This window comes from Hippopotamus amphibius, chromosome 2 (genome assembly GCF_030028045.1).
Source record: "Hippopotamus amphibius kiboko isolate mHipAmp2 chromosome 2, mHipAmp2.hap2, whole genome shotgun sequence".
NCBI classification, from domain to species: domain Eukaryota; kingdom Metazoa; phylum Chordata; class Mammalia; order Artiodactyla; family Hippopotamidae; genus Hippopotamus; species Hippopotamus amphibius.
The window spans coordinates 186,487,960-186,515,376 of NC_080187.1; the positions used below are offsets into that span (position 1 = coordinate 186,487,960).

General features: G+C 38.8%; 1 protein-coding gene across 7 annotated transcripts in view; it reads left to right on the plus strand.

The window, feature by feature from the left end:
• Positions 1-3,803: 3,803 nt before the first annotated feature.
• Positions 3,804-27,417, plus strand: part of TMEM62 (transmembrane protein 62) — a 34,266-nt gene continuing 10,652 nt past the window's right edge. Inside the window, exons 1-10 of one of the 7 annotated variants that reach the window (XM_057721884.1) lie at positions 3,804-4,118; positions 4,381-4,492; positions 5,649-5,786; positions 7,985-8,030; positions 11,986-12,127; positions 14,257-14,381; positions 14,529-14,651; positions 18,956-19,111; positions 20,471-20,630; positions 26,242-26,355. In XM_057721884.1, the coding sequence (XP_057577867.1) occupies positions 3,939-4,118; positions 4,381-4,492; positions 5,649-5,786; positions 7,985-8,030; positions 11,986-12,127; positions 14,257-14,381; positions 14,529-14,651; positions 18,956-19,111; positions 20,471-20,630; positions 26,242-26,355 (1,296 nt within the window). In that variant the 5' untranslated portion in view covers positions 3,804-3,938. Of the gene's footprint in view, positions 4,119-4,380; positions 4,493-5,648; positions 5,787-7,984; positions 8,140-11,985; positions 12,128-14,256; positions 14,382-14,528; positions 14,652-18,955; positions 19,112-20,470; positions 20,631-26,241; positions 26,356-27,417 lie in introns of those variants that run through there. The other 6 variants (XM_057721885.1, XM_057721886.1, XM_057721890.1 and 3 more) reach the window with 6 other exon arrangements.

Below are 27,417 nucleotides of genomic sequence, written 5' to 3' on the forward strand. Positions count from 1 at the left end.
GGAATCTCTATACTGTTCTCCAATGTGGCGGTATCAACTTACGTTCCCACCAACAGTGTAGGAGGGTTCCCTTTTCTCTACACCCTTTTCTCCACACCCTCTCTAGCATTTATTTTTTGTAGATTTTTTGATGATGGGCATTCTGACTGGTATGAGGTGATACCTCTTTGTAGTTTTGATTTGCATTTCTTCTGGGTTTCTTCTGGCCAATCATCTTGCTTTGCCGGGTTCTGAGTGCAGATTTGGTTTATCTCAGGGTCCTCGCATATGTGCACACTTGCACATCTCTTAGCCAAGATGGATTCTAGTGAAGAGGCCTATAGGTTGGTTGACATCACTCCCTTTTTGACCTCCAAGGAGCCTTTCTGCACATGTGTAGTTGGGAAAGTCTCCTTGACCTTGAGAATGAGAAATATGTGGTCTCTTTACCTTTTATGTAGACAGGGCTGAGCTCCTCTCCACTCCTCTTCCCCCAACAGAGGACAAACTCCAGCTGCTCAGCCTGGAGTCCATCTGTCTCCTGCCTCATCCTCACATGGTGGAAGGGGCCAGGGATCTTTCTAGGGTCTCTTTTATAAAAGGCACTAATCCCATTCAGGAGGCTGTAGCCCAAAGCCCCCACCTCCAAATACTATCAACATATGGATTTTGTGGGGACATATTCAGACCATGGTACAGGATTAGTGCAGTATTCTTTTAACAGGACTCTCTGACACACCACTCTGTTTAATTTGTTCCCTATGCTGTTACCAGATCTATCTTCACTCTTGGCATTTATAGAGGCTTTCTGTTGCAGGAAAAAAATGGGGCACAAGAGGAGGGTCATGTCCCAGGTCTTGAGTGAGTGTGTGGGTTTAGCCGTCAAGTGAGGGCCCTTGGCTTTGCACAGGAAAGAATTCAAGAGTGAGCTATAGTGGAGGGAAAGCAGGTTTATTTAGAGAGATACACATTCCATACACAGAATGTGGTCTGTCTCAGAATGTGAGGGTGCCCCTGAAATATGGGGCGGTTAGTTTTTATGTGGCTGGGTAATTTCATAGGCTAATAAGTGGGAGGATTATTTCAACTATTTTGGGGAGGGAGTGAAGATTTCCAGGAATTGGATCACTGCCCTCTTTTTGACCTTTTAAGGTCAGCCTTGGAACTGTCATGGTGCCTGTGGGTGTGTCATTTAGCATGCTGATGTATTACAATGAGTGTATAATGAGGCTCAAGGTCTACTGGAAGTCAAATCTTCTGCCATTTTGGACCTTGTTGGTTCTATCAACTACAAATTGGCACTTGCCATGGGCACTTGCCATCTACCTCTACACGGATTAAATCACACGTGCTGCTGCAGCTGCTGACCTTCCACATCCCCTGAAGGGAATTCAGGGTGAAGGTCAGGAATGAGACACTCTGTGCTTTGGAAAAATGGGCAAAACACGTCTTCAGATAGTTAGCAGTTTTCAGGAGTTGATTTTGTGAGCCAATACTTGTATCTCCTAATATCTAGAAAAGCACTAAATCCCTTCGGGGTGATGTCTGCTGCTTGTGACTAGCAGAAACCCTCTACAAAAATATGTTTGATTGCATGCACTCCTTCTTCACCAACATCACATACGTACTGACCTTCTCCCTACCTCTTTGGAGCAGTTTCTTAGAGCTATCTGAAATGCTGTCTCCCAGGCTGCAGCCCTCATTTCGCCCCAAGTAAAACTTAACTCGCAGCTCTCACGTTGTGCATTTTTTTAGGTCAACAGTTCTAACCACTTTATGTTGTGTCCTCAATGGCTATGCCGTTCTATTAAAGGTTGTGTCCTGTCCCCTTCCTGTCTCACTTCCTCAATGTGGATGAAACAAAGAGTCTGGTCTAATTCCTCTAGGCAGAACCCAGTCCCAACGAAACTAAAGTACAGTGTCCCTAGATATGTGCAGGGTATTAGTTCTGAAACCCCACAACTCAAATTGGGACTTGAAACCATGAGCTGGGACTCGAACCCACTGTCTTTTAATTGAGATCACACACCTGGTCTCAGAGCTTAATGAAGCTCAAGTTCTTTATATTTCAGCACAGAAGGAATTCAGCTAGAGGCAAAGTGAAATGTAAAAAGTGGATTTATTTAGAGAGCTACACATTCCATAGACAGAATGCCGCCCATCTCAGAAGGTGAGAATAGCCCGGAAATACGGCATGGTTAGTTTTTATGGGCTGGGTAATTTCATAGGCTAATGAGTGGGAGGATTATTCCAACTATTTCAGGGGAGGGGCTGGGATTTCCAGGAATTGGTCCACTGCTCACTTTTTGGCCTTTTTATGGTTAGCCTCCGGAACTGTCATGGTACCTGTGGGTGTGGTGTGTCATTTAGAATGCTAATATGTTACAATAAGCTTATAATAAGGGTCAAGGTCTATTGGAATTTAAACCTTCTGTTGTCTTGGACATAGTTCTAGCCAGTTTTTGTTGTATCCTCAACAGCTAAGCCATTCTTTTAAAGATTGTGCCCTGCCCCCTTCCCTCCTGTTTCAGTTCCAGCAGTCTGTCCCCACTTTCCACTCCCTACCCTCCAACTGCCAAAACCCGCAGGTGCTCAAGTCCCAGGTTTGGCCCTCTGTATCTGCAGCTTCCACATCCACATGGGTTGGTTGAATCCACAGATGCCCAACCCTTGGATAAGGAAGACTCTCACTGTATCTTCAACATGACCTGCATTTTCTCACCTTACTGTTCTGGTTCATGTTGTTAGGTCCTGGTGGAAAGTGCTTCTCCCCACCCTGCCCCCAATCTCTGCCGCTCAGAAATACCATCCATGCTTTACATGCCACCTCCCTAATTAAACCTTTCCAGATTCTCTCCAAAGATGTGATCTCTCCAGGTTTTCACCTTCTTCTAGACTTTTATATCTCAATGTCACTTGTAGCAAAATGGCAGATTCTTCTCAAACTCATTTGTGTATTTCTCTCTGCTACATAAACCAAGATAGTGAACATTTTAGCTACTTATTATGTTTCTTTATGTTTTTCTGCTTAGATCAATGTGTTGCATTCCAAAGGTACTAAAAAATATTTAATGAATTGAAATAGGCATAACTTCAATACTGGCAACATAGCCCAATAAACTAACTCAAAAAGGGATTAAAGGTGGGCCCTGTTCGTATAAAATTATGTTTATTCAGGATGTTTCTTCAAAACATGTTTATTCAAAAATGCTTATTCGGAACATTATAAACAATCCAAAAGTTCAACAATAAGGGTATGGTTAGATAAATTAAGGGCAGGACCCAAATATAATTTTTCTTTTGTACCTAGCCCGTGGGAAGTATTTTAAAATGTATTAAATGAATGGCACACCACTGTATTAGAATATTATGTAAGCAAGTGCACATGAAATCAGGTTTAGGAAAAAACTTTCACAAGACATAGGGATTAACTCTATAGAAAACCTATGGAACGACGCTGTTAATAATCAGAAGGGACCAGAGAAAGCCACCTGCCACATTTGTACAGCAATTGAAAAGGTGTCCTATACATGCTTTGACTGCCACAACCACCCTGTGAAGTACGCTGGGGAGGTACTGTATTGTTAACTCCGGTTTACGAGGAAACCGACCACCGAGGTCAGGCCTGAATGACTAAGGGGGATCCAGGACGCTAGCCTCTGCCTTCCCAGATCCGGGCTGCTTCCCTTGTGCCACTCGCGAAGCACAAGGCAACCGCGAGTGGCGCTGACGGCTCAAGGTTTCCTCTCCTTCCGCCGCATGACATCAGCAAACCGAGCCCACAGCCGCGGGCAGCGGGGAGGTGCACCGTCAGGCGCAGGTGCGAGCGGCGGCGGCCGCGCCCGGCGCCCTAGGCCCCGCGACCATAGAGTCCGGAAGTGCGGCCAGAGCAGCTCCTGGGGGCGCTGCTCCGTCCCGGCCCCCGCCCAGCACGCGAGGGCCGCGCCCGGGCGGGCGGGATGGCCGTAGCGCTGGCCGTCAGGGTGGTCGCCGGGCTGGCGGCCGCGGCCTTGGCGGCCGTGCTCTTGGAGCACTACGGCCTGGCAGGCCCGCCCTCGCCACGGCCCCAGCCTCGCACCCCCCGGAGCCCGCACCCCGCGCCGGGTCCCGGAGCCAGCAATATCTTTTGGGGTCTGCAGGTGATGCAGCGGGAGCCCAGGCAGGGGGGTGGGCGGGCGCAGAGCCGGCCTACACGGGGAGACGCCAGCAGTTTCCGCGGGGGCGCGACCGGCTCGTGTTTGGGCCCACGCTGCGGGGTGGGGTGCTCGGTCCTTCCCTGGGGGTTTCGTTGAGGCACTGCGTCCTTGCCTTTTCCTCCGCCGGAGAGAGCCGCTGCATCTTCTCTGTTCGTGCTGCCGCTTCCTGACTCAGATCTCTCTGTTTAATACCTGCTTTTGGCAGATTTCCGACATTCACCTGAGCAGGTTTCGCGATCCAGGCAGAGCTATAGACTTAGAGAAGTTCTGTTCTGAAACTATTGACATCATTCAACCAGCTCTCGTTCTAGCAACAGGTAGGGCGGATTGCCGTGCTGTCATGTTGTTCTGTGGTCCGAATGGTAGAATGCATCCAGGGCTGCAGCCTTTTAATTTGGGGACGTTAGGAAAACTTTAAGCCACGGCCTCAGGTGAGTCCTCCTCCTGTAGTGGAGATGGGACATTATAATTTCCTTTGCCTATGGATAACGGAGTCAAGATCCGGGCTATATGACTTGCCATAGCAAGGTTTCGTCCAAGCGGTAGAAGCAAGGATCATATTTTCATTTTATTGTTCCGTCCGCTGTATCTGTATCTGTTTTTTTGTTGTTGCAGTTATGGATTTTAGACAGAATTAGGGAAAGCCCTTTAATCAGAAATGAAAAGTTTTCCTCCTTCTCCCCCTCCTCCTCGTCTTTTTTTTTCTTTTTCTTAACTTTTCCATTTTCTTTACAGTATTAATCAATCTTATATTGTCAGTTGTTTGAGGCTTCAGGAAACTCAGGAGACTTTTTCATCCTTTGGTACTTCTGTGACTTGATTCCCTAGAGGGTTCAAACCCCAAACCCTTTGCTCCCACCTGTGTGGGAGAAGAAGCTAGAGGAGCATCTATCCTGGCTCTTGGGGGATTCATCTTCCACGCAGCTTACTGAAACACCTCTGCTCATATGATGGAGTCCTCACTTTATGGACAACCTCATTTTCAAATGTCTGTTTAATTTCCTAGCAATTTTGGTATTTCATTTTCCAAACTACACCTTCCAGATTGCTCCTTGCTGTAAAAATAATACTTGGTCACATCACATATCCTGATTTGGGGTTTGGAAAATAAGGTCACCATAGATATTAGACACCTGCCAAAAGTGTTGGACTTTCTTCTTAAAGAGTTTTCATTTTATCAGAGTCTCGAGATGCTTTTGTACTGCTTTCTTTAAAGATATATTTTTCACAACCCATTTCTAATATCACAGGAAGTTAAATAGGCACTTGCTAACCTATAAGAAGCAAAGTCTGTGCTGAGAATATTATTTTAGATGGCTTGCTTTGGACCGAGATGGATTCATAAGTGGTTATGCTAATACACGTTGAGTACTTTAAATATCTTTGTTCTTCAATATGCATTAAAAAAAAAAGATTGAACCCTCAGCCCAGCTTTATTTTGCATTGCTATTCAATTCTTATGTAAACCTACAGGAGACCTGACAGATGCCAAAACAAAGGAAAATTTGGGATCCAGGCAGCAAGAGGTAGAATGGCAAACTTACCAGGGTATTCTGAAGAAGACAAGGGTCATGGAAAAAACCAAGTGGCTCGATATCAAAGGAAATCATGGTAAGAGTCAAGTCCCAGTTATAATTAAGACTAGATTTTTTTTCCCCTTCAGGATATTCTCCAATTTGAATTGTAAAATTGTAAAATGGGACATTGTAATGTAAGTTTAGATATACGGAAGGCCACAACTATGAAATTCAACTATAATATATGATTTTAAAACTTCAGATGTCACTGTTAGACCTTGAGGGGGAGATTGGTATGGTTTTTTTCTTTACATGGAAGAAAAGCATATAGCAAAATCCATGCAGGCGGATGCTTAAAAAGATATAATTTTGCTAAGTGAAAGAAGCCAAACTCATAAGTCTACTTTACTATATAATTCCATTTATATGACATTCAAGAAAAGGCAAAACTATAGATAGATAGCAAATTGTGCTTGTCAGGGGTTGAAGATGGACGGAGAGGCTGACTACAAAGAGGCATCATGAGATAATTTTGCGGGGTGATAGGACCGTTCTGTATCTTGATTGTGGTCGTAGAGATGCGACTGTCCGTTTGTCAAAATCCATAGAATTGTACATCACAAAGATTGAGTTTTGCTGTATATATATTTAAAAATTAAAGTTACGAATATATCTCCATATGCATGGAGAGAGAAATGATAACCTTTGCCACTTTTTAGATTGTGACTATTGTGTTAATAAGGAAATGAACTATTTTGCAAGAGTCCTGATGGTAGACTTGTTTGTTTCATAAAGGTTGACTTTCTTATTGATTACTTAAATATTTGTCTGCTTCATTTGATTATTCGTTGCTGATGAGTACCTATTTATATATTTTTAAAAAGCTATCTTTTAAAATTCTATCTGGTGAAATGCACAGCTATTGGTTAGATCAGAAAATGCTCTCTATAAAAACAGTTGACCCTTGAACAGTGTGGGAGTTAGGGGCACTGACCCCCAGGCGGTCGAAAATTTGGTATAACTTTACGGTCGGCCCTATGCATCTGCAGATTCAACCAACCAAGGATCTGTAGTACTGTAGTATGCATGTATTGAAAAAAATCTGCATGTAGGTAGATTCGCATAGTTCAAACCTGTGTTGTTCAAGGGTCAACTACAGTTCTTATAAAGCAGCTAGAAATTATAAATTAAATACAGGATTTGGCTTACAGCTCTCTCTGGTGTTTACATTCCCTTTTTTCCCCTGATCTAAACTAGGGTACAGGTCAAATTCTCTTGTAATGAAAAGCAAATCTGTGTATATTGAAGTTTCCCAAGCCAAGCTACTGATATATTTCAAGTAGCAAATATCAAATGGAGTTTTGTGATTTAATTTGAATACTCCTTTGGAGTTCATAATCATTTAATTTGACTTGTATAGGCATAAATGCTTATGGTATATATATGTGTGTCTGTGTATGTATAAATCTTTATCAGGATTTAATTATAATAGGGAGTTCCTTAGTGGTCTGATGGTTAGGATTTGGCGCTTTCACTGCCATGGCCTGGGTTCAATCCCTGATCTGTGAACTGAGATCCCACAAGCCCTGCAGTGTGCCAAAAAAAAAAAAAAAAAGATTTAACTATAACATTTGTTCTTAGCAAGAGGATTATATACACGATAATATTTCTTTTGGTTTAGACTGGGCTTGCAGCTTACTAAGGTTATTAGAAATATAGTGGATTCTTGGAAGTCAAAGCTGATAAATAATTTTAGCTATTGCAACCAGGCAATAAAGATAAAGAAAATCAAGATAAGAAACTATGTGTCAAGATAAGTATTCTGTGATGTCCTTAACCTTTTCCATTACCATTATATAGCTTCTTTATTACTGAATCTTTTTTAAGATTTTAAAAGAGAGGGGCTTTGACCCTGTTATCAAAGTCATCTGCTGTTTAGAAGCAGCAACCATGTATCCAGCCTGAATTCAGTCCTTCCTGGCTTCCAGAATCACACAGTTAAACAGCAGCAACAGTGGTCCAGTCTTATAACTTCAAATTGATTTATTCTGAGTAGTACATAATTCAGAATATTTATTGTTCTTCAGTATACTAGACGCCTTGAATAAGTTTCCAGATAATCTGAATTCTATTGTTATCGAGTTTTAAAAGTTAAAATTAGATGCCAATCTAATTAATTAGCGTCTGTCATCTAAAGTGTTATTGAAAGAATTGTCATTTTTCTTTAGTCATTAACATGTTTGCATTTTTCTTTTCAATATAGATGATGTTTGCTCTTTTCTTTTTAATTAGATGCATTCAACATTCCAAGTCTGGAGAGTGTTGAGAATTATTACAGGTACTGTAATGAACAGAAGACAGGCCACAATGTAGAGTCTGTTACAAGGAGGCTGCAGTCAATTCACTGAAGGGGTGAAAACATTTTTTAACAGAGAAAAGAACCTCTGGTAATTTAGAAAAGGAGCCTTTTAGGTTATTATTATTATTTTCGTGATTCATTTTTTTGTTTGCCTGGATCTCTTCTTTCCTTTCATTCTTTTTATTTCGTATACTTGAATACTTTTTGTTGGCTAACAGTACTTTTAATATTATATACAAACTTTTTTTTTTTTGGCCATTGATGCACAGCAAAAGTCACTTAGGTCAGAGCTTGTCAACCAGAGTACTGTGGATTTTGAAAATGCTGAGATACTGATTCTCTTAGTCTCTGGGGTGGCTGAAGAGCCCAGTTTGTCACCCCTGGCTGCTTTGTCCAGTATGTCATACAAGTATTAAAAAAATTTTATGTGCACGAATATGAAAGGATCTTTGAGTTAGAAAACCAATTCTTCAGTTTCAGTGTATTAGAATTCTTCTTTTGGCCGTAATTTCACTTTCTGTTCCAGGGCATTCAGTAGCTTTGTTCTACACTGTCAGTCAGTCAAGTAGCAAGTATTAAGAACCTGTCATTAGTTGGATAGTATGAGAGATACAAGAGCTAATATTAAAAAATATGGCCTCTACCTTCAAGTAAGTCTAGCTAAGGGAGATAAAAATTGTTTAGGAAACAAAAAGAACATGAAGGAATGGCTGATGAAATGCTAGATTGTTTGTTACACTTAATTATCACTATGAGAAATTAGAAAAGGCAGAGGTCAGCATGAGGTGGACATAGAGCAGACTTTATTTTTTATTTTTATTTTTTTATCGAGATATAATTGACATATAACGTTATGTAAGTTTAAGGTGTATAGGGTATTCATGTGTTACATTTATATATTGCAATATGATTATCACCATAGGGTTAGCTAATATCTCTATCATGTGACATAGTTATTGTTTCTTTTTTGTGGTGAGAATGATTAAGATTTGGTCTGTTAGCAGCTTTGAAGTTTATAAACAGTATTGTTGACTATAATTACTGTGCATTAAATCTCTAGAACTTGTTTATCTACTAGTTGCAAGTTAGAGAAGGGTTTGTAAAAGAAGTGAAAATCGTGTCCATTCTTAAAAGATGGGTAGCATTTGGAGAAGTAAGAAATTCTGAGGGGTATATTTTAGGCAAAAGGATCAGTATAAATAGAACTTTAGGGACTTCCCTGGTGGTGCAGTGGTTAAGAATCCACCTGCTAATGCAGGGGACACGGGTTTGAGCCCTGATCTGGGAAGATCCCACGTGCCGCAGAGCAACTAAGCCCATGTGCCACAGCTACTGAGCCTGCACCCTAGAGCCCGTGAGCCACAACTACTGAAGCCCATGCGCCTAGAGCCAGTGCTCCACAATAAGAGAAGCCATCGCAATGAGAAGCCTGTGCACCGCAATGAAAAGTAGCCCCTGCTCACTGCAACTGAGAAAGCCTGCGCACAGCAATGAAGACCCAACACAGCCAATAAATAAATAAAATAAATAAATTTAAATAAATAAATAAACAGAACTTTAAAACTAGAGTGAGCTTTTGGGGGCAGTAAGGAAACTGCTATCACCAGAATAAAGGTTCATAGTAAAGATTGATATGACATTGGATAGATAGTGTAGAGCCAATTTATGGAGGTGTCAAGTGACAAGCATAGAAATTTAGGTGTGATGGGTAATAATTTATAATCCAGTATAGATTCCTAAGGACGTAAGTAACATAGTGAAAATAGTATTTTATAAAGGGCAGACACACAACAAAATCGGGATAGGGATAAAAAGAAAAAGGGAGAGATTGGGGTTGTGTAGACCAAATAGAAGAATCCTGCAGTAGTCTAACCATCATAAGGAAAAGGCCTGAAATGAGTAAAAGACATACCTGTCTGAACAAGGGTCATGGATATGGAGATGGTGACATGAATTTGAGGATGATAGGTCAAAAAGCATTGGTTGGCATATAATTAGAGTCAGCATAACTTGGAAGGGGAGATTGTCCTCTTTTGTTAATGTGAGAAATGAAAAGGACAGAGATGAAAACCTTTCACTTCTTATTAACTGTTTGTATTTTTGATGGTGAGTATGGGAATGGGATTAAGAGACACATTTAAAGAATTAACAGGACTTAGAGTCTGATTAGTTATTAGTTATTGGAAAAGTAAAATTATTAGTCACTTTAAAATTTCTTAACCTTTATATTTTTGTTTCTAACCACCTAAACTTTATCTGGATTTAATAAATGACATTTTGCTAGAGATAGACATTATGGAAATATCAACTGGAAGGAAAAAAATCTTAAGGTTAGATCTTTATCTCTAGAATGCCTCAGAAATGCCAAAATCCAGAATTCAAAAACTATTGTAGGGGGCTTCCCTGGTGGAGCAGTGGTTAAGAATCCACCTGCCAATGCAGGGGACACAGGTTCGAGGCCTGGGCCAGGAAGATCCCACATGCCATGGAGCAACTAAGCCTGTGTGCTGCAACTACTGAGCTTGTGCTCTAGAGCCTGCAAGCCACAACTATGGAGCCTGTGCACCACAACTACTGAAGCCCAAGTGCCTAGAGCCTGTGCTCCACAGGAAGAGAAGCCACAGCAATGAGAAGCCTGCACACCTCAATAAAGAGTAGCCCCCACTCACCACAACTAGAGAAAGCCTGTGCACAGCAACGAAGACCCAACACAGCCAAAATTAAATAAATAATAAGTAAACTGATAAAAAATATTTCAAAAAACAACAAAAAACCTATTGTATATCTTAACCTCTGCCTTCAAGTAGTTGGGTTTTATTTTAGGTAGTTGGATTTTAATATGTCAAAATGTGGGAAAGGAAACAACATTTGTAAGATGATAAGATCTTGAAGAATAACTCTGAAAACAAAGAAGGAAAAATATAAATACAAATTTTAAAGAGGAAAAAAACCCTGAAATAGAAATTTTAAAAATACAGAGGAGAAAGAATAGAAGTAATTGACTATTAATTGCAGTATCCGTGATAATGTTTTTGTTTTTGATATATTTGTTGGCTGTTGTTGCTTAAAAATAGCTCCTTGATTACTCATTAAATTTCAGAAGTTTATTTGTATTTTTTTCATATGTGCCCTTAGGTAAAACATCACATAAGACACAGATATTTTCTTATAATGTTCTGACATTTGAATAATAAAGATATACTCTAAATATCATCTATACCTTTCACATTTATTCAACAGATAAATGTGAAAGAAGATAGTTAATGAGTGCCGACCCTGTGTACTCTGTTACCCATCCTTTCTCCCTGCTCTTCACTCTCCAACTTTCTGGACACTTGAACACTGTTGATCCTTAAGGTGGTGAGGACTTCCATTACTGGATGTGGACCCTGTGTATGTTTTCAATATATTTTTAGGAACCGAAAAAAGTTTTACTGGCCCAGACCTAAAACTTTTTCTCCCAGCTCAATGACTTCATCTTTGCAAGGCTTTATTGTGACTTAAGCCTTTGCAGTCCTGTTTCAAGAAGTGAACACTTTTGTATCTCACCACACCAAGAATTCTGCTAGGTACTTAGAAGTCCCTCACTAACATTTTTAATGATTGATAAATACCATTTCCCTGGATTCTGACCTCTTTTAAAATGTTCAGTGGACTGCCTAAATTAGCCGCCTACCTCTCTGCTTTGCTTGGTGACCTTGCGCTTGGTTACTGATGAATGTTTGCATGAGTCTTTGGAGACAATGGGAGAAAATCTTTAAAATTTCTTTTAATTGATGTATCCATTGTGGGTCTACTTTTGTGTATTTTTGTCAGATCATGGAAATTTCCTTTTCAAATGGAGGCAAAATATAGTGTGATATTAGGGCAGCAATTTAAACTCATTCTATCTTTTTTTGATTGCACTAAAACTTTCCTGTCTTGTATTTTTTAGGAAATATTCTGCTGTACGTAGGGACGGCTCTTTCCATTATGTTCACGGTACTCCCTTTGGCAACTATTCTTTCATCTCTTTGGATGCCACCCTAAGTCCAGGGCCTAAGAGACCTTTTAATTTCTTTGGAATTTTAGATCAGGTACAGTAAAAAATCACGCTTCCCTTTGCAGCTAACCTATTTTATCTTTTCCCAGATACATGTGGCTCAAAGTTACCCTAGGTAAAACAAGTTCTTATCTAGGAATGCTTGACAAAAGTTCTACTGTGGTTGCAGATATGGCTGGAAGAAATTATTGGATACTTCAACTCTATTATTACTATCTGTGTTCTTGCCCAAAATCTGGGAAAGCAGTACCTCACATTTTACGTTAATTCAGTAAACATTTTTTAAATATGTACTGGACCTCCCCTGGTGTCCAGTGGTTAAGACTCCACGCTCCCAATGCAGGGGGCCTGGGTTTGATCCCTGGTCAGGGAACTAGATCCTGCATGCCACAACTAAGAGCCCAAATGCTGCAACTGTAATCTCCTGCATGCCTCAACTAAAGATCCCGCATGCTGCAACTAAGATCCTGTGTGCTGCAACTAAGATCCTGTGTGCTGCAACTAACCCAGCTCAGCCAAATAAATAAATAAATATTAAAATAAATAAGTATGTACTAAGTGCAGCATGCACTTTGCAAGGTGCAGGGCATACAGCTTTGTATACTATATGGTATATTGCTAAATCCCCACAGTTGCCATTTCTAACTAATGGTCTATATTTTTTTGGTAAGAGAAGGGCAACCACTGAAGTGAATGTTTCCTAAAGTACTTTTTGTAAACTTGGTGGAAATTGTTGCTGGATTAAAACTGTATGGAAAGTCACGTCTGAGAACCTCTAATTATTTCTTGGTACAGCAAATGTCAACTCATTAATGAGCACGTGCCCACACGTAAGACGTGTGCCCATATATAAGAATACAAGTGTGATAAGATCAAGTCCTTGTCCTCTTAGAATATTTAATGTACTGGTGGGGCTTAAGACCTATTCAGAAATAACTAAAATGCAGAATTTGCTAAGTGCTGAAAGATTCAAAGTGGTTTGATGGTTCAAAGGGACTTGAACAGAATATTGTTAAATATCTTGTGTTTATTAGGCATTTTGTTTAATGAAGGTATATTTTGTTTCCTATCTACCGAGTGTCTTTAGACAGAGTTGATTAGCTTATTATTTTAAAGCCTACCCCTTAGAATGGTGTTTTTTAAGGTATGTTTGGATAATCTGCGTGAAAAGGAGCAGTTCTGTGAAATGCAGATTCCCAGGCTTTGTCTGCAACTTAACATATTAGAAACTCTGCAAGTAGGGCCCAGGAATTCGTTGCTATAAGTGCTTCACAGATAATATTAATGTGTATTTTATATATACAAGTTATTTTAGAAATCATCTTTATGAGGGAAGATTTACAGACAATAAAACGCGTTCGTTTTGAGTCTTTGAAGAGTTTTGACAAATGTATGTACTGGTGTAACTGTCACCACAATCAAGACAACATTTCCATTACCTCAGAAAGTTCTCCTGTGTTGTTAGTCTTCACCTGCAGTCCCAGGGAACCTCTGACTGGTTTTCTGTCAGTATAGACTAGTGCTGTTTGTTCTAGAATTTTATATAAATGAAACCATACGGTATGCACTCTTGTGTCTGGCTTCTTTTGCTTAGTGTGTTTCTGAGATTCATCCATATTACTGTGTGTGTCCTTTTTATCGCTGAGTAGTATTCCATTGTATGGATATGGGTATATTGCAATTTTTTAATGGCTTCTAGTTTTTGTCTATTATGAGCAGAATGTTGTGAACATTTAGGTACAAGGCTTTCTGTGGACATATGTAAATCTAATTTTAGAAATTTAGTTTCAGTATCCTCTTTATTAATTGCACTGTGGTATACAGGGCTGAAAAGATTAGTGGTTCTTTATTTCTGCAAAGAAATTTATAAATAAAGAAAAAGATCTTTGTAATTTAAAGATTATTCTTTATTTCTGTTTCTTTTTCTATCAGATGGGAATAATCCTTGTCCTAGTTAATGCGGAGTTATTTTTAGGATCAAATGAATTGTATGTTTAAACAGTTTGAAACTTACAGAGGTCCATATAGGTCACTGGTTAGTAGGGTTTAAGCCTTAGACATAATATACTTATTATATAACCTCAAAGGAGTTGTATAATCTGTTGACATTACAGTTCAGCCTGAGCCCTAATTAAAGCTCCTTCTATTTTTCTCTGATTTCAGAAACAGATGGAGGAGCTTTTATTACTGGCCAAGGAAAGTAGTCGGAGCAATCACAGTATTTGGTTTGGACACTTTACAACATCCACTATCCTTTCTCCATCACCAGGAATTCGGTCCATAATGAGGTGAGGCAGCCTTCCAAAATCAAAATTAATTGTTTTTAATTCTTTTACATCGCTCTACCTATCTTGCTTTTCTGAAGAGATATTTTTATTAGTTTGGCATCACAAGTTATCTTTGTTCATTTATTTCATTTATTTTTCATTGGTTAGTTCGGCTATAGCTTATTTGTGTGGGCACCTCCATACACTCGGTGGACTGATGCCTGTTTTGCACACTCGCCACTTCCAGGGCACTTTGGAACTTGAGGTGGGAGACTGGAAGGATAACAGAAGGTAAGGGAACTACCCCACAAAATACCACTTACATGTGTAAGTTTTGCTAGTTTTCTGATCGCTATCATGAGTGATCCCAGTTAAGGAAAAACTTGTGATATCTCTGTTTTTTGAAGGAGTATATGTATCTGGCAATCTTTATCCGTATGCAGAAACCTTGTTGCAGCAGTGATGTTTGCCATCACTATGTTATGTTGGGTTTTCAAACACATCCTCTAGGAAATAGTTTTCAAACTCTAGAATACACGAGATCTATGGAGGAGCTTATGAAAAATAAAAATTACCAGGCCCTGTTTCTAGAGATTTTGGCTGTGTTGGTCTGGGTTAGGACACAAGAAACTGCTTTTTTAAAAAAAGTCCACCAGTGCTCAATGGACCATACTTTGAGAAATACTAGGACTAGAAATATGTCATCTTTTCCCCTGAATTTTATATCTTCCTTTCCAGTTATTGCTACAAGATGTTAGTCATTTTAAGTTCTTCAAATAGATTATAGTTGGTTTTATTAAGGTTAAAGTCTTTAAAAAATTATTATTATTAAACATTTTTTAAATTGGAGTTTAGTTGATGTACTATATTATGTAAGTTACAGGTGTACAGTATAGTGATTCACAATTTTCAAAGGTTATACTCATTTATAGATATTATAAAATATTGGCTATATTCCCTGTGTTGTACAGTATGTCCCTGTAGCTTATTTTATACATAATAGTTTGTACCTCTTCACCCCTACCTCTATCTTGCCCCTCCTCCCTTCCCTCTCCCTACTGGTGACGGCTAGTTTGTTCTCTGTATCTGTAAGTCTGTCTCTTTTTTGTTTTTGTTATTTTTTTAAACTCTTTATTGGAATATAATTGCTTTACACTATTGTGCCAGTTTTTGCTCTACAACAAAGTAAATCAGCTGCATCTCTACATATATCCCCATATCCCCTCCCACCCACGACTCCCTCCCACCCTCCCTATCCCAGCCCTCTGAGTCATCACCCATCATTGAGTTGATCTCCCTGTGTTATGCAGCAGCCTCCCACTGGCTATCTATTTTACATTTGGTAGTGTATATATGTCAGTGCTACTCTCTCACTTCATACCAGCTTTCCCTTTGCCCCCCACCCCATGTCCTCAAGTCTGTTCTCTACATCTGCATCTTTATTCTTGCCCTGTCACTGGGTTCATCAGTACCATTTTTTAGATTCCACATATATGAGTTAGCATATAATATTTGTTTTTCTCTTTCTGGCTTACTTCACTCTGTATGATAGACTCTAGGTCCATCCACCTCACTACAAATAACTCAATTTCATTCCTTTTTATGGCTGAGTAATATTCCATTGTTCTTTTTTGTTATATTCCCTAGTTTGTTGTATTTCTTAGATTCCACATATGTGGTATTATAGAGTATTTGTCTTTCTCTGTCTGACTTACTCACTTAGCATAATACCCTCCAAGTCCATCATTGTTGCAAATGGCAAAATTTCATTCTTTTTTATGGCTAAGTAGTATTTCATTGTTTATATACCACATCTTCTTTATCCATTCTTCTGTTGATGGACACTTAGGTTGCTTCCATATCTTGGCAATTGTAAATAATTCTGCTATGAACATTGGGGTGTATGTATCTTTTCAAATTGGATATATAGCCAGGAGTAGAAATGCTCAATCACATGGTAGATCTAGGGTTAAAGTCTTTTGGAGAGAAAACATAACTTATTTATCAAAAGGATACAGTATATTGCGGCACTATTTACAATAGCCAGGACACGGAAGCAACCTAAATGCCCATCAGCAAATGAATAGATAAAGAAGATGTGGCACATATATACAATGGAATATTACTCAGCTGTAAAAAGGAATGAGATGGAGCTATATGTAATGAGGTGGATAGACCTAGAGTCTGTCATACAGAGTGAAGTAAGTCAGAAAGAGAAAGACAAATATTGTATGCTAACTCACATATACGGAATCTAAAAATGGTACTGATGAACTCAGTGACAAGACAAGAACAAGGACGCAGATGCAGAGAATGGACTGGAGAACTTGAGGTTTGGGGGGGTGCGGGGGGTGAAGGGGAAGCTGAGACGAAGTAAGAGAGTAGCACAGACATATATATACTACCAGCTGTAAAATAGATAGCCAGTGGGAAGTTGCTGTATAACAAAGGGAGTTCAACTCGAGGATGGGTAATGCCTTAGAGGACTGGGACAGGGAGGGTGGGGGGGGAGTCGAGGGAGGGAGGGAATATGGGGATATGTGTATAAATACAGATGATTGACCTTGGTGTACCTCAAAAACTGGTACAAAAGTGTAATGCAATTATATTCCAATAAAAAAAATTCTTAAAAATTAAAAAAAATGGATACAGTATAGTTAAATATATATTTATTGTGGAGAACGAACTATATATTTGAGAATAACTAAGTGCAAGTTTAAGTGTAGGTAAGTATCATCTCATTGTTTTTTATTAATTGGCTGTTTAACTTAGTCAAACCCAGTGCTATGAAAATATTAGCTACTCAGTAAATATTTATTGAGCCAAATATGTTATATTTCTATTAACTACAGTTGAGTGTTGAACAACAGAGTTTGAACTGTGCAGGTCCACGTATAATCAGATTTTTTTCACAAAATACTACAGTACCACACAGTCTGTGGTTAGTTGAATCTGTGGATGTGGAACTGAGGATACGGAGGGCTGATTGGGAAGTTATACTCAGATTTTTGACTGCTCGGGGGTCGGTGCCGCAATGCCACATTGTTCAAGGGTCAACTGTACTTACCGTTCATTAAAAAGCAGCTTTATATCTCGGAAGGTACTTACTCATTTCAGTTGGCTTTTCTAGAAACTGAATAAGAGCTATGCTTGAAGCCTGTGATTAGTTGGCAACTGTAATTACTTTGAACTAAGACCTGTCTGTTCATGACTGTGAGGCTATGGGCTGAGCTGGAATTACCTTTTACCCGGTAGCCTTCCTAACTCTCGATCAGCTCCTTTATTTCTTATAAATGCTACAGTTACAAGTTAAGCGATGTTAATTATGGATCCATTTCCTTTCTTCCTCTTCCCACCTGCTCTCCTGTGTTCCAACCCTGGGGTTTTATTTGGAGTTTATTTTACTGAATGGACCTAACCTTTACCTGCCCTATAAACATTTAAATTATACTAGTACAGTAGAAGAGTTTTTTTCTCCTTTCTTTTTTTGGCTGTGCCTCGTGGCTTATCTTAGTTCCCTGACCAGAGTTCAAACCCCAGCCCTCGACAGTGAAAGTGCAGAATCCTAACCACTGGACTGCCAGGAATTCCTTAGAAGAGTTTTTAAAAGCAGTTAGTATATTAGTAATGTTAGACTAGGCTTTGTTGTGGTTGCAAATAAATCTAGAAATATCAATTGCTTAACAGAACAGATGTTTATTTTTTCATTTATATAAATTGGTACGAGTCAGGGAAACTCTTCATCCATGGGGTAACTCAGGGATTCAGGCTTCCTCCATCTTATAATATGACTATTTCAACACCTCAATTCCAGGGCAGGGAAGAGAGCACGGAGAACTTATACCCACTCTATAAAGTATTTTGGACCAGAAGTGTGATACATGTCACTTCTGTTTACAGCCCATTGGCCAGAACTAGTCACATGGTCCCAACCTAATACCAGGGAGACTGGGAAATGCAGGGGAGCACGTGGAATATTTGGTGAGCACTATTGTTTCTGCCATAGCTAATCATTTCTCTCCTTAGTTCTAAATGTTAGGAAATACAAAACTTTGGTTATTTTTAAATGCATAGCTATACCTTTCATTGTGCATTTAGAAAATCAAAACCACTTAACTTTTGCTGTTTTCTTTGAAATTATACAAATAAAGATTAGAAGAAGAATTAAAGGTTTCTGATTGCGTTTATTTTAATATTTTATGTAGCATTGTTGATGGGGTGAAGAATGTCAGATATTATTAGGCTTATGATGAATGTTTTAGGTTCGAAATAGTCTTAAAGTATGGAAATCAAATGATTTAATTCAACATTTATTTAAAAATTAAAGAGTACACGCTATGTACCAGGCATTGTTCTAGGACACAGTGAAAATTCCTTGCTTCCGTCAGATCCCAGTTATGACAAATGTCACATGTGATAAAATGTGTAAAGTGATGGGCCAGTGGAAGAAAGAGAAACAATATTATTTACTCTGCATTCAAATTAATAATCTCAGAATGTATAGTTTTATATTTTTACATTTGTTCTGTATATATCCTTCAGGCTCTCTTATAATATGAAGTGACTGAATTACCTTATTGTCTTCTGGTCTCTAGGTACCGGATCTTTGCTTTTGATCATGACCTCTTTAGCTTTGCAGATTTGACCTTTGGCGAGTGGCCTGTGGTTCTTATCACTAATCCCAAGTCACTCCTCTATAGTTCTGCTAAACATGAACCACTAGAAAGACTCCTTCACTCAACACACATCAGGTATGTAGCAATTTTTCAGAATTTACTTGTTTGATATGGATGGAAGTAAGTTATTGTGATTGCATTCTCATGTGAAAGCTATGTGATGCCCTACTTTAGTTTTCTCAGCAATCTAAATATTATATAAATTGCCTACTGTTTCATTCCTATTCAGTTAAAAAATATATAATTTTTTAAGCTGCTGAAATTAAAATCTAGAAACCCATAATCCTAACCATTATTATTTTTGTCTTTTATTCCAGCTTTTTTATATGCATGGTTTTGCATTGCTGTAATCATAATGTACCTATTCATTTGTATACTACTTTAAAAAATTTACATCATATAACAGAAATATATATTTTTTGTTTTGCTACATAGCCTTTCAAAAAAGCAAAAGCTATATAAACCTTCTGGAATTGAAAATTCATTTGGCATATAAATTTGACAGTATATATAAATAGAATCTTTTTTTAATTTATTTTTTATTGAAGTATAGTTGAATTACCATGTGTTAATTACTGCTGAGAGTAAAATGACTCAGTTTTACATATATACATTCTTTTTCATATTCTTTTCCATTATGGTTTATCACAGAATTTTAAAACAGATACTAATTTATAATGTTACCAAGCAATATGAGTGCCAGTTTCACAGCACTCTTATCATTATTGGATATTGTACTTTTAAAAAGACTTACTAATTATTCCGGAAAAAAAGGGTACCAAACTGTTTTAATTTATTTCTTTTGATTGCTAGGTAAGTGGAACATACATCTCTCGGTCAGGTTTCTTGATAGGAGCTGGATCTCAGATTTAGATTTAGAATAGTTCCTAATTTCTCTCCAATTCAGGTTTGCTGCATCATATAACTCCAGAAGCCACCATTTAGAAAGAAACCAGACCATATGAATAGTGTCATAGGCACAGTTGTACACCATAGTGGTCTGCCTTACAGTTGTCCCTTGGTTTCTCTGGGGGATTAGTTCCAGGACCCCCTGTGAATACCAAAGTCTACAGATGCTCAAGTCCTTTATATAAAGTGGTATAGGATTTGCATATAACCTATGCACATCCTCCCTATACTTTAAATCATATCTAGATTGCTTGTAATACCTAACACAATGTAACTGCTATGTAAATAATTGCTGGTGAGAGGCAAATTAAAAGTTTTGCTTTTTGGAACTTCCTTGAAATTTTTCTTTTCTGAATATTTTCAATCCATGGTTGGTTGAATCCATAGGTTCCACATCCCAGTAACTCTCAGATCAACCAACAGAAGGCCTACTGTACTATATCTTTTCAGGTTATAATAAGGTTATTCTTCTTTATAAAAACAATGACAGATACCTAAAACCATGCATTTATGCTCTTATTTTAGAGTTTTGGCCTTTTCCTTATCCTCCATTACTTCAGTCACAGTTAAGATTGATGGAGTTCATTTAGGGCAAGCTGGTCATTTGTCTGGTCCCATTTTCATACTAAAGTGGAACCCAAGAAGCTACAGTAATAAGACACATAACATAGAAGTAATCGTTCAGGTAAGTTAGTAATTTTCAACTTGTTATGTAAATGATTAGGCTGTAACCACAGTGAACTCTGATTTGTTTTTTGTTGTGTTTTGTTTTTATTTTTGTCAATTGATAAGATGAAACAGTTAATAAAAAATTTGAATACACTGGATTTAGTATGTTCTGAAAATGGACACTCAGGAGTAATTCTACTTTTAGACTAAAAACTGGCAGAGGACATGAGTGTGCAACTACTGGTACAGTCTCTTCTTTTTATCCCCAGGGAAGCATTCTTCTGTTTTCTTCCAACTTTGTCCAGAATTTTTTTTTTTTTTAGTATTTATTTATTTGGTTGCACTGGGTCTTAGTTGCGGCAGATGGGCTCCTTAGTTGAGGCTCCAGGGCTCCTTAGTTGTGGCAGGTGAACTCTTAGTTGTGACATGCACGTGGGGTCTAGTTCCCTGACCAGGGATTGAACCCAGGCCCCCTGCATTGGGAGCACAGAGTCTTATCCACTGTGCCACCAGAGACGTCCCAGGCCAGAATCTTTTAATAATGGGAGCACATTCCCCAATATTCCTAAAGATAATAGAATGTCATAAAACATGTAATATTTACGTATCCATGTCTTTGATTGCTGTCTCCAAGTACAGGAAAATTGTGTCACCATTTTGAAAGCTCTAGGATAGAGAATTTTCAAGGCATCAAAGGGATTTTTTGTTTGGGGAGTGGGCATTGATAGCATATGCAGTAACTATAAGCCTGTCCCTTTTCTGATTCAGCTTGGGGGACATTTAATTCACTAGACCTGCCACAGTAGAAAGTGATTATCATCGCCAAAACAGAGCAGTTTCATCAACACTCTGAAACGCTTCAGGGGGTAGACTGTGCTAAAAAAATTAGTTTCTGGAAAAACAAATCTGTCAATTTCTACAACTTTATGATTTGATGACAGTGTTACACTATTTAATCTTTTAATGTTAAGTCTACCAGGTAATCCTTCAGAAAACACAAGTAATTATTCTCATGATCTTTTTTAGTATATGTCACAGAGAAGGATTTTGATTAGGAAAAAGCTATTTACTGAGCTTCTTCTAAGGAGATGCCAGACACTTAGAGGTTTGTTTTTTTTTACTAAATCCAGATAACAGTCTTATGTGGTGGGTAATTTTATCCCCAATTCATAGATGAGGAAACAAGAGAAGGCACCTTGCAGTGCCACTCATCTTTGAAGTGTTCTGCTTAGGAGGAAGAAGACACTCATGGGTAGGATGTGGAAGGAGGGGCTCCTGGGGACGAACTCCTTAATGTCTTTCATATTAGAAGTTGGCTCATTTTAAAAAGACTTGAAGATACAGGTGTACATAGAATAAATTGTTTCCTATCTTTACAGTCATGGGGAAGAAGTAGGAGCAAGCATAGGAGACCTGCTCGCTGTAGGAACAGGAAATTCCCAAATCCTTGGGTTGCTTCTGAACCCCAGCTTCTGTAGTTTTATGAGGAAGAAACCATAGCTCACATTCCTTGAAATATTTCTGCCTACTTAGTTGAATCCTTAGTAAAAATGTGAAATCACGTATACTTTTTATATGAGATTTTTATTTGTTTAACATTTCTTACAACATTATTGAGGTATAATTTATATTAAAAAACTCCATATATTTAAAGAGTACAATTTTGTGAGTTTTAACTTTCTTATACATCCTTAAAACCATTTATTTATTTTTTTTACTTTTGGCTGGCTTGGGTCTTTGTTGCTGCACACGGGCTGTCTCTAGTTGAGACGAGCGGGGGCTACTCTTCGTTGCAGTGTGCAGGCTTCTTGTTATAGTGGTTTCTCTTGTTGCGGAGCCTGGGCTCTAGGTGCTCAGGCTTCAGTAGTTGCAGCATGTGGGCTTAGTCGTTGCGGCATGCATGCCCCAGAGCATGCGGACTTGTAGTTGTGGTGCGTGGGTTCAGTAGTTGGGGCACACAGGCACTAGGGCACATGGGCTTCAGTGGTTGTGGTGCAATGGCTTGGTGGTTGTGGCATGCAGGCTTTAGAGTGCAGGTTCAGTAGTTGTGGTGCACAGGCTTAGTTGCTCTGCGGCATGTGGGATCTTCTCAGCCCAGGGCTCGAACCTGTGTCCGCTGCATTGGTAGGAGGATTCTTTTTTTTTTTTTTTCAGCTCTTTATTGGAGTATAATTGCTTTACACTGTTGTGTCAGTTTTTGCTGTACAACAAAAGTGAATCAGCTGTATTTATACATATATCCCCTTCCTACCCACCCCTCTAATCACCACCAATCATCTAGTTGATTTCCCTGTGTTATGCAGCAGCTTCCCACTAGCTATCTGTTTTACATTTGGTAGTGTATATACGTCAGTGCTACTCTCTCACTTCGGGCAGGAGGATTCTTAACCACTGCGCAGCCAGGGAAGCCCCAGCTATCTATTTTGACAATCCCTGCAGGTGATTCTGATGTGCACTGAAGTTTGAGAACCAGATTTTAAGATTACTGTGCCTGCTTTGCCAATTTAAAGAGTAAACTCTAGAAATCTCTATATCTCAAAATTAAAGAAAATCTCTGCTTTAAAACAAGAACTTAAAAAAAGCCCAAGAACTTATCATTCAGAGTAAGAACATTTGAGCAATAAAAGTTTGATAAAACCAGTACAAGTTCTTTTTGCTATTTTAAAACTTTTTATGATGGGGAATTTTTAAAATATGTGAAAGAGAAAATACTATAATGAATCTCCATGTATCCTTCACCCAACTTCAAAGATTATCAACTCACGACCATTCTTGTTTCATCTATACCCCATCCACCTCTCTCCTCCCTGCACCACAATGTCATTTCATCTGTGTAAACATGACAGTAGGTATCACTAAACGATAAGAGCTATTTTAAAATAATAACCATAATACCATATCACACCTGAGAAATTAACAGTAATTCCTTAATATCAGACTGTCTGGCTAGTGTTCAGTTTTCTTATTTTGTCATACGTATTGCATTTGGTTGGTTCCAATCAGAATCTAAACAAGGCTCAAATATTGCCTTTAGCTGATTTGTCTCTTCAGTATCTTTTAACCTATAGATTCCCTCTCCCCCCTCCTTTTTTTCCCCACCTCATAATTTGTTTGCTTTGGAAACTGGGTCTTTTTTTTTTTTAATTTTTTTAAACTTTTTTTTAACATATTTATTTTTTTATTTCCTTTTTTGGCTGTGTTGGGTCTTCATTGCTGTACACTTGCTTTCTCTAGCTATGGAGAGTGGCGCTAGTCTTCATTGCAGTGCAGGGGCTTCTCAGTGCAGTAGCTTCTCTTGTCTCAGGGCACGGGCTCTAGGTGCGTGGGCTTCAGTATTTGTGGCACGTGGGCTCAGTATTGTGGCTCTCGGGCTCTAGAGTGCAGGCTCAGTAGTTGTGGCACATGGGTCTAGTTGCCCCATGGCCTGTGGGATCTTCCTGGACCAGGGATCGAACCCGTATCCCCTGCATTGGCAGGTAGATTCTCAACTGCTGCACCACCAGGGAAGTCCCTGGAAACTGGATCTTTTATTCTATAGTGTTTCTCTATTCTGGATTTTGCCATTTATATCCATGTGGTATCATGTAGCATGTTCCTCCACCGGCTCTAGTTTCTATAACTGGTAGTTAGATTTCGAGGTTTGATCAGATTTGAGTCTGTTTTTTGGCAGGAATACTTCATTTGGTGTTTTATGCTTTTATCAGAAGCCTATAGTATCTGGTTGTCTCTCTTTTAATAATGTTAAGATTGATCAGTGTATGAAGATATTATTACCCTACCCAGTGGTGTGCTGGTAAATATTTAACAACCAGCTTGGGGCAGGTTTGAAGGGAGGACCCTTTTTTGTAGTGTCTGCCTGATTTATACCAATTTCCATAGTATAAATATTCCTTCCGTAGCTGGTTTTAAGTTACTGACACGTCAGCTGGTCTGCAAAATTCCTGAACGTGTAGCAGTTGGCCTTTGTGGGTCAGTCAAGCCAGTGCCAGCACACTGCTGGCTTATCCTCTTCTCATTATGAAGTACCCATACAGCTTTTTTTTTTTCTTCAGCTCTTTATTGGAATATAAATGCTTTACACTCTTGTACCAGTTTTTGAGGCACACCAAAGTGAATCAGCTGTATTTATACATATATCCCCATATCCCCTCCCTCCCACGACTCCCTCTCACCCTCCCTATCCTGGCCAAGTCCTCACGCATCATCAAGTTGATCTCCCTTTGTTATACAGCAACTTCCCACTAGCTATCTATTTTATATTTGGTAGTGTATATATGTCTGTGCTACTCTCTCACTTCATCCCAGCTTCCCCTTGGCCCCCCCGCCAAACAGCTTTTCACTGAGGGATTAGCACCTATTGATAATCTCAGCCTAGATCCATTATTTCATTAGAGTTATAAAATGGTGATATTCAAGTTGCCACTCCTAATTATAGGAGTATTAATTAGAACAGTCCCATAAAGAAAAAATTAGCCTCATCTATTTGGTACCCAGATATAGAGTTCATACAGGAAAGGCAGAATAAATTCTTCCTCCACCTTTCCTTTCATTTTCTTTTCTTTTATCAATATTTATTTATTTGGCTGCGTTGGGTCTTAGTTGCAGGATCTTTGTTGTGGCACATGGGATCTTTCATTGCAGGGCGTGGGCTCTTCATTGCAGCACATGGGGTTCTCTCTGGTTGTGGTGCACAGGCTTCTCTCTAGCTGTGGTTTATGGGATCCAGAGTGCACAGGCTCAGTAGGTGTGGTGCATGGGCTCTCTAGTTGTGGCACACGGGCTTAGTTGACCCGCGGCATGTGGGATATTAGTTCCCCGACGAGGAATTGAACCCAAGTCCCCTGCATTGGAAGGCGGATTCTTAACCATTGGACCACCAGGGAAGTCCCACCTTTCCTTTTTTAAACCAGTTTTCAGAATAATGAGTTGCGGGACTTCCCTGATGGTGCAGTGGGTAAGAATCCACCTGCCATTGAAGGGGACACAGGTTTGATCTCTGGTCCGGGAAGATCCCACATGCCTTGGAGCAAGTAAGCCCGTGCACCATAACTACTGAGCCTGCACTCTAGAGCCCATGAGCCACATCTACTGAAGTCTGTGTGCCCTAGAGCCTGCGTGCCACAACTACTGAAGCTCAAGTGCTCTAGGGCCCTGCATGCCACAACTGATGAGCCTATGTGATGTAATTACTAAAGCCCACACTCCTAGAGCCCATGCTCCACAAGAGAAGCCACAGCAATGAGAAGCCTGTGCACCACAATGAGAAGCCTGTCGCCACAACTAGAGAAAGTGCACCACAATGAGAAGCCTGTCACCACGACTAGAGAAAGCCGCCTACGTGCAGCAACGAAGACCCAACGCAGCCAAAAGTAAATAAAATAAATAAATAATAAATAAATCTCTAAAAATGAGAGGATGCATTGTAATACATGCTGATATTTGCAATTCAAATCTACAGTTATAGGGTTTAAAAGAAGTTTTATTTAAAGTGCTTATAGGAAGAATCAAAAGTAAATGAAAAAGATGTTGCTTATTCTGAGATAACTGACAAAAGTTATTGGAAATAATCTTGGAACGTTGTATATATTTGTATATGAGGGTTGCTTCTCTGCTGTGCTTATAACTAGGATTCTGCTGGAAGAAGTAAGAGTATTCGCCACATGTTTTCTGCTAGAGAGGATATTCACCTCAGGTTTGATCCCCTGGCATCATTTATTCTCCTTACTGACCATTGTATTGTGGTGAGTAAATTCAACTGAATATTATGTGTATTTTTACTAGATTTGGTAGGTCCAAAGTCATAAATAATATAATAATCATGTGATGAGAAAGCGGAGCTTTATAAAATTAAAAGTGTAGTTGTTTGTCTAGAAGAATACAATGACTTTAAATTGATTTGAATTAAAAGAAGCAGAGGCATGGACATATAATACCTGTTTGGGGACCTGGTTCTAATGCCATAAAACAAGGATAACTAAGGGAATTATAGGGACTGTGCTAAATTGGATTAGGATCTTTCAAAAATAATATTTCTTCCTGCATAAATAATACAGGCTTAATGTAGAAAACTTGGAAAATTTAGAAATAAAGTACAGTCAGCCCCACGTCATTCTTTTATCACACGAGCCTTTATAACCATTGTATTTCTCATTATGATACTCTTTTTTCTCTTATTTACATTTGGATATGAGTTTTTAATATAAAATGGTAATATACTTTTCATCCTCTTTATCTGTCTGAGTTTTTCCACTGAGGAATTTGTTTTGACTGTTTTCTCACATCATGTTTATTTTATAAATGATGCTTATTGGCTGCATTATATTGTCATAGATACAGCTTAATTTATTTTGCCATTTTCCTATTGTTGGCCGTTTGTTTCCAATTTTCCCCTCTACTATAAAAATACTGATTGTAACTGAGTTTTTGTGCATATTAGTTTTTTTTTTTAACCTTTTATTTTATATTGAAGTATAGTTGATTAACAATGTTGTGATTGTTTTAGGTGTACAGCAAAGTGATTTCAGTTATACATATACATGTATCTATTCTTTTTCAAATTCTTTTCCCATTTAGGTTGTCACATAATATTGAGCAGAGTTCCCTTTGCTATACAGTAGAGGTCCTTGTTGGTTATCCATTTTTTTTTTTTTTTTTTTTAAATACTCAACATCATTAATCATTCGGGAAATACAACTCAGAATCACAATGGGATGCCACTTCCTACCCACTAGGATTGCTGTAATCAGATATGACCCAGCAGTCCCACTTCTAGATAGATACCCAAAGGAATTAAAACATACTCA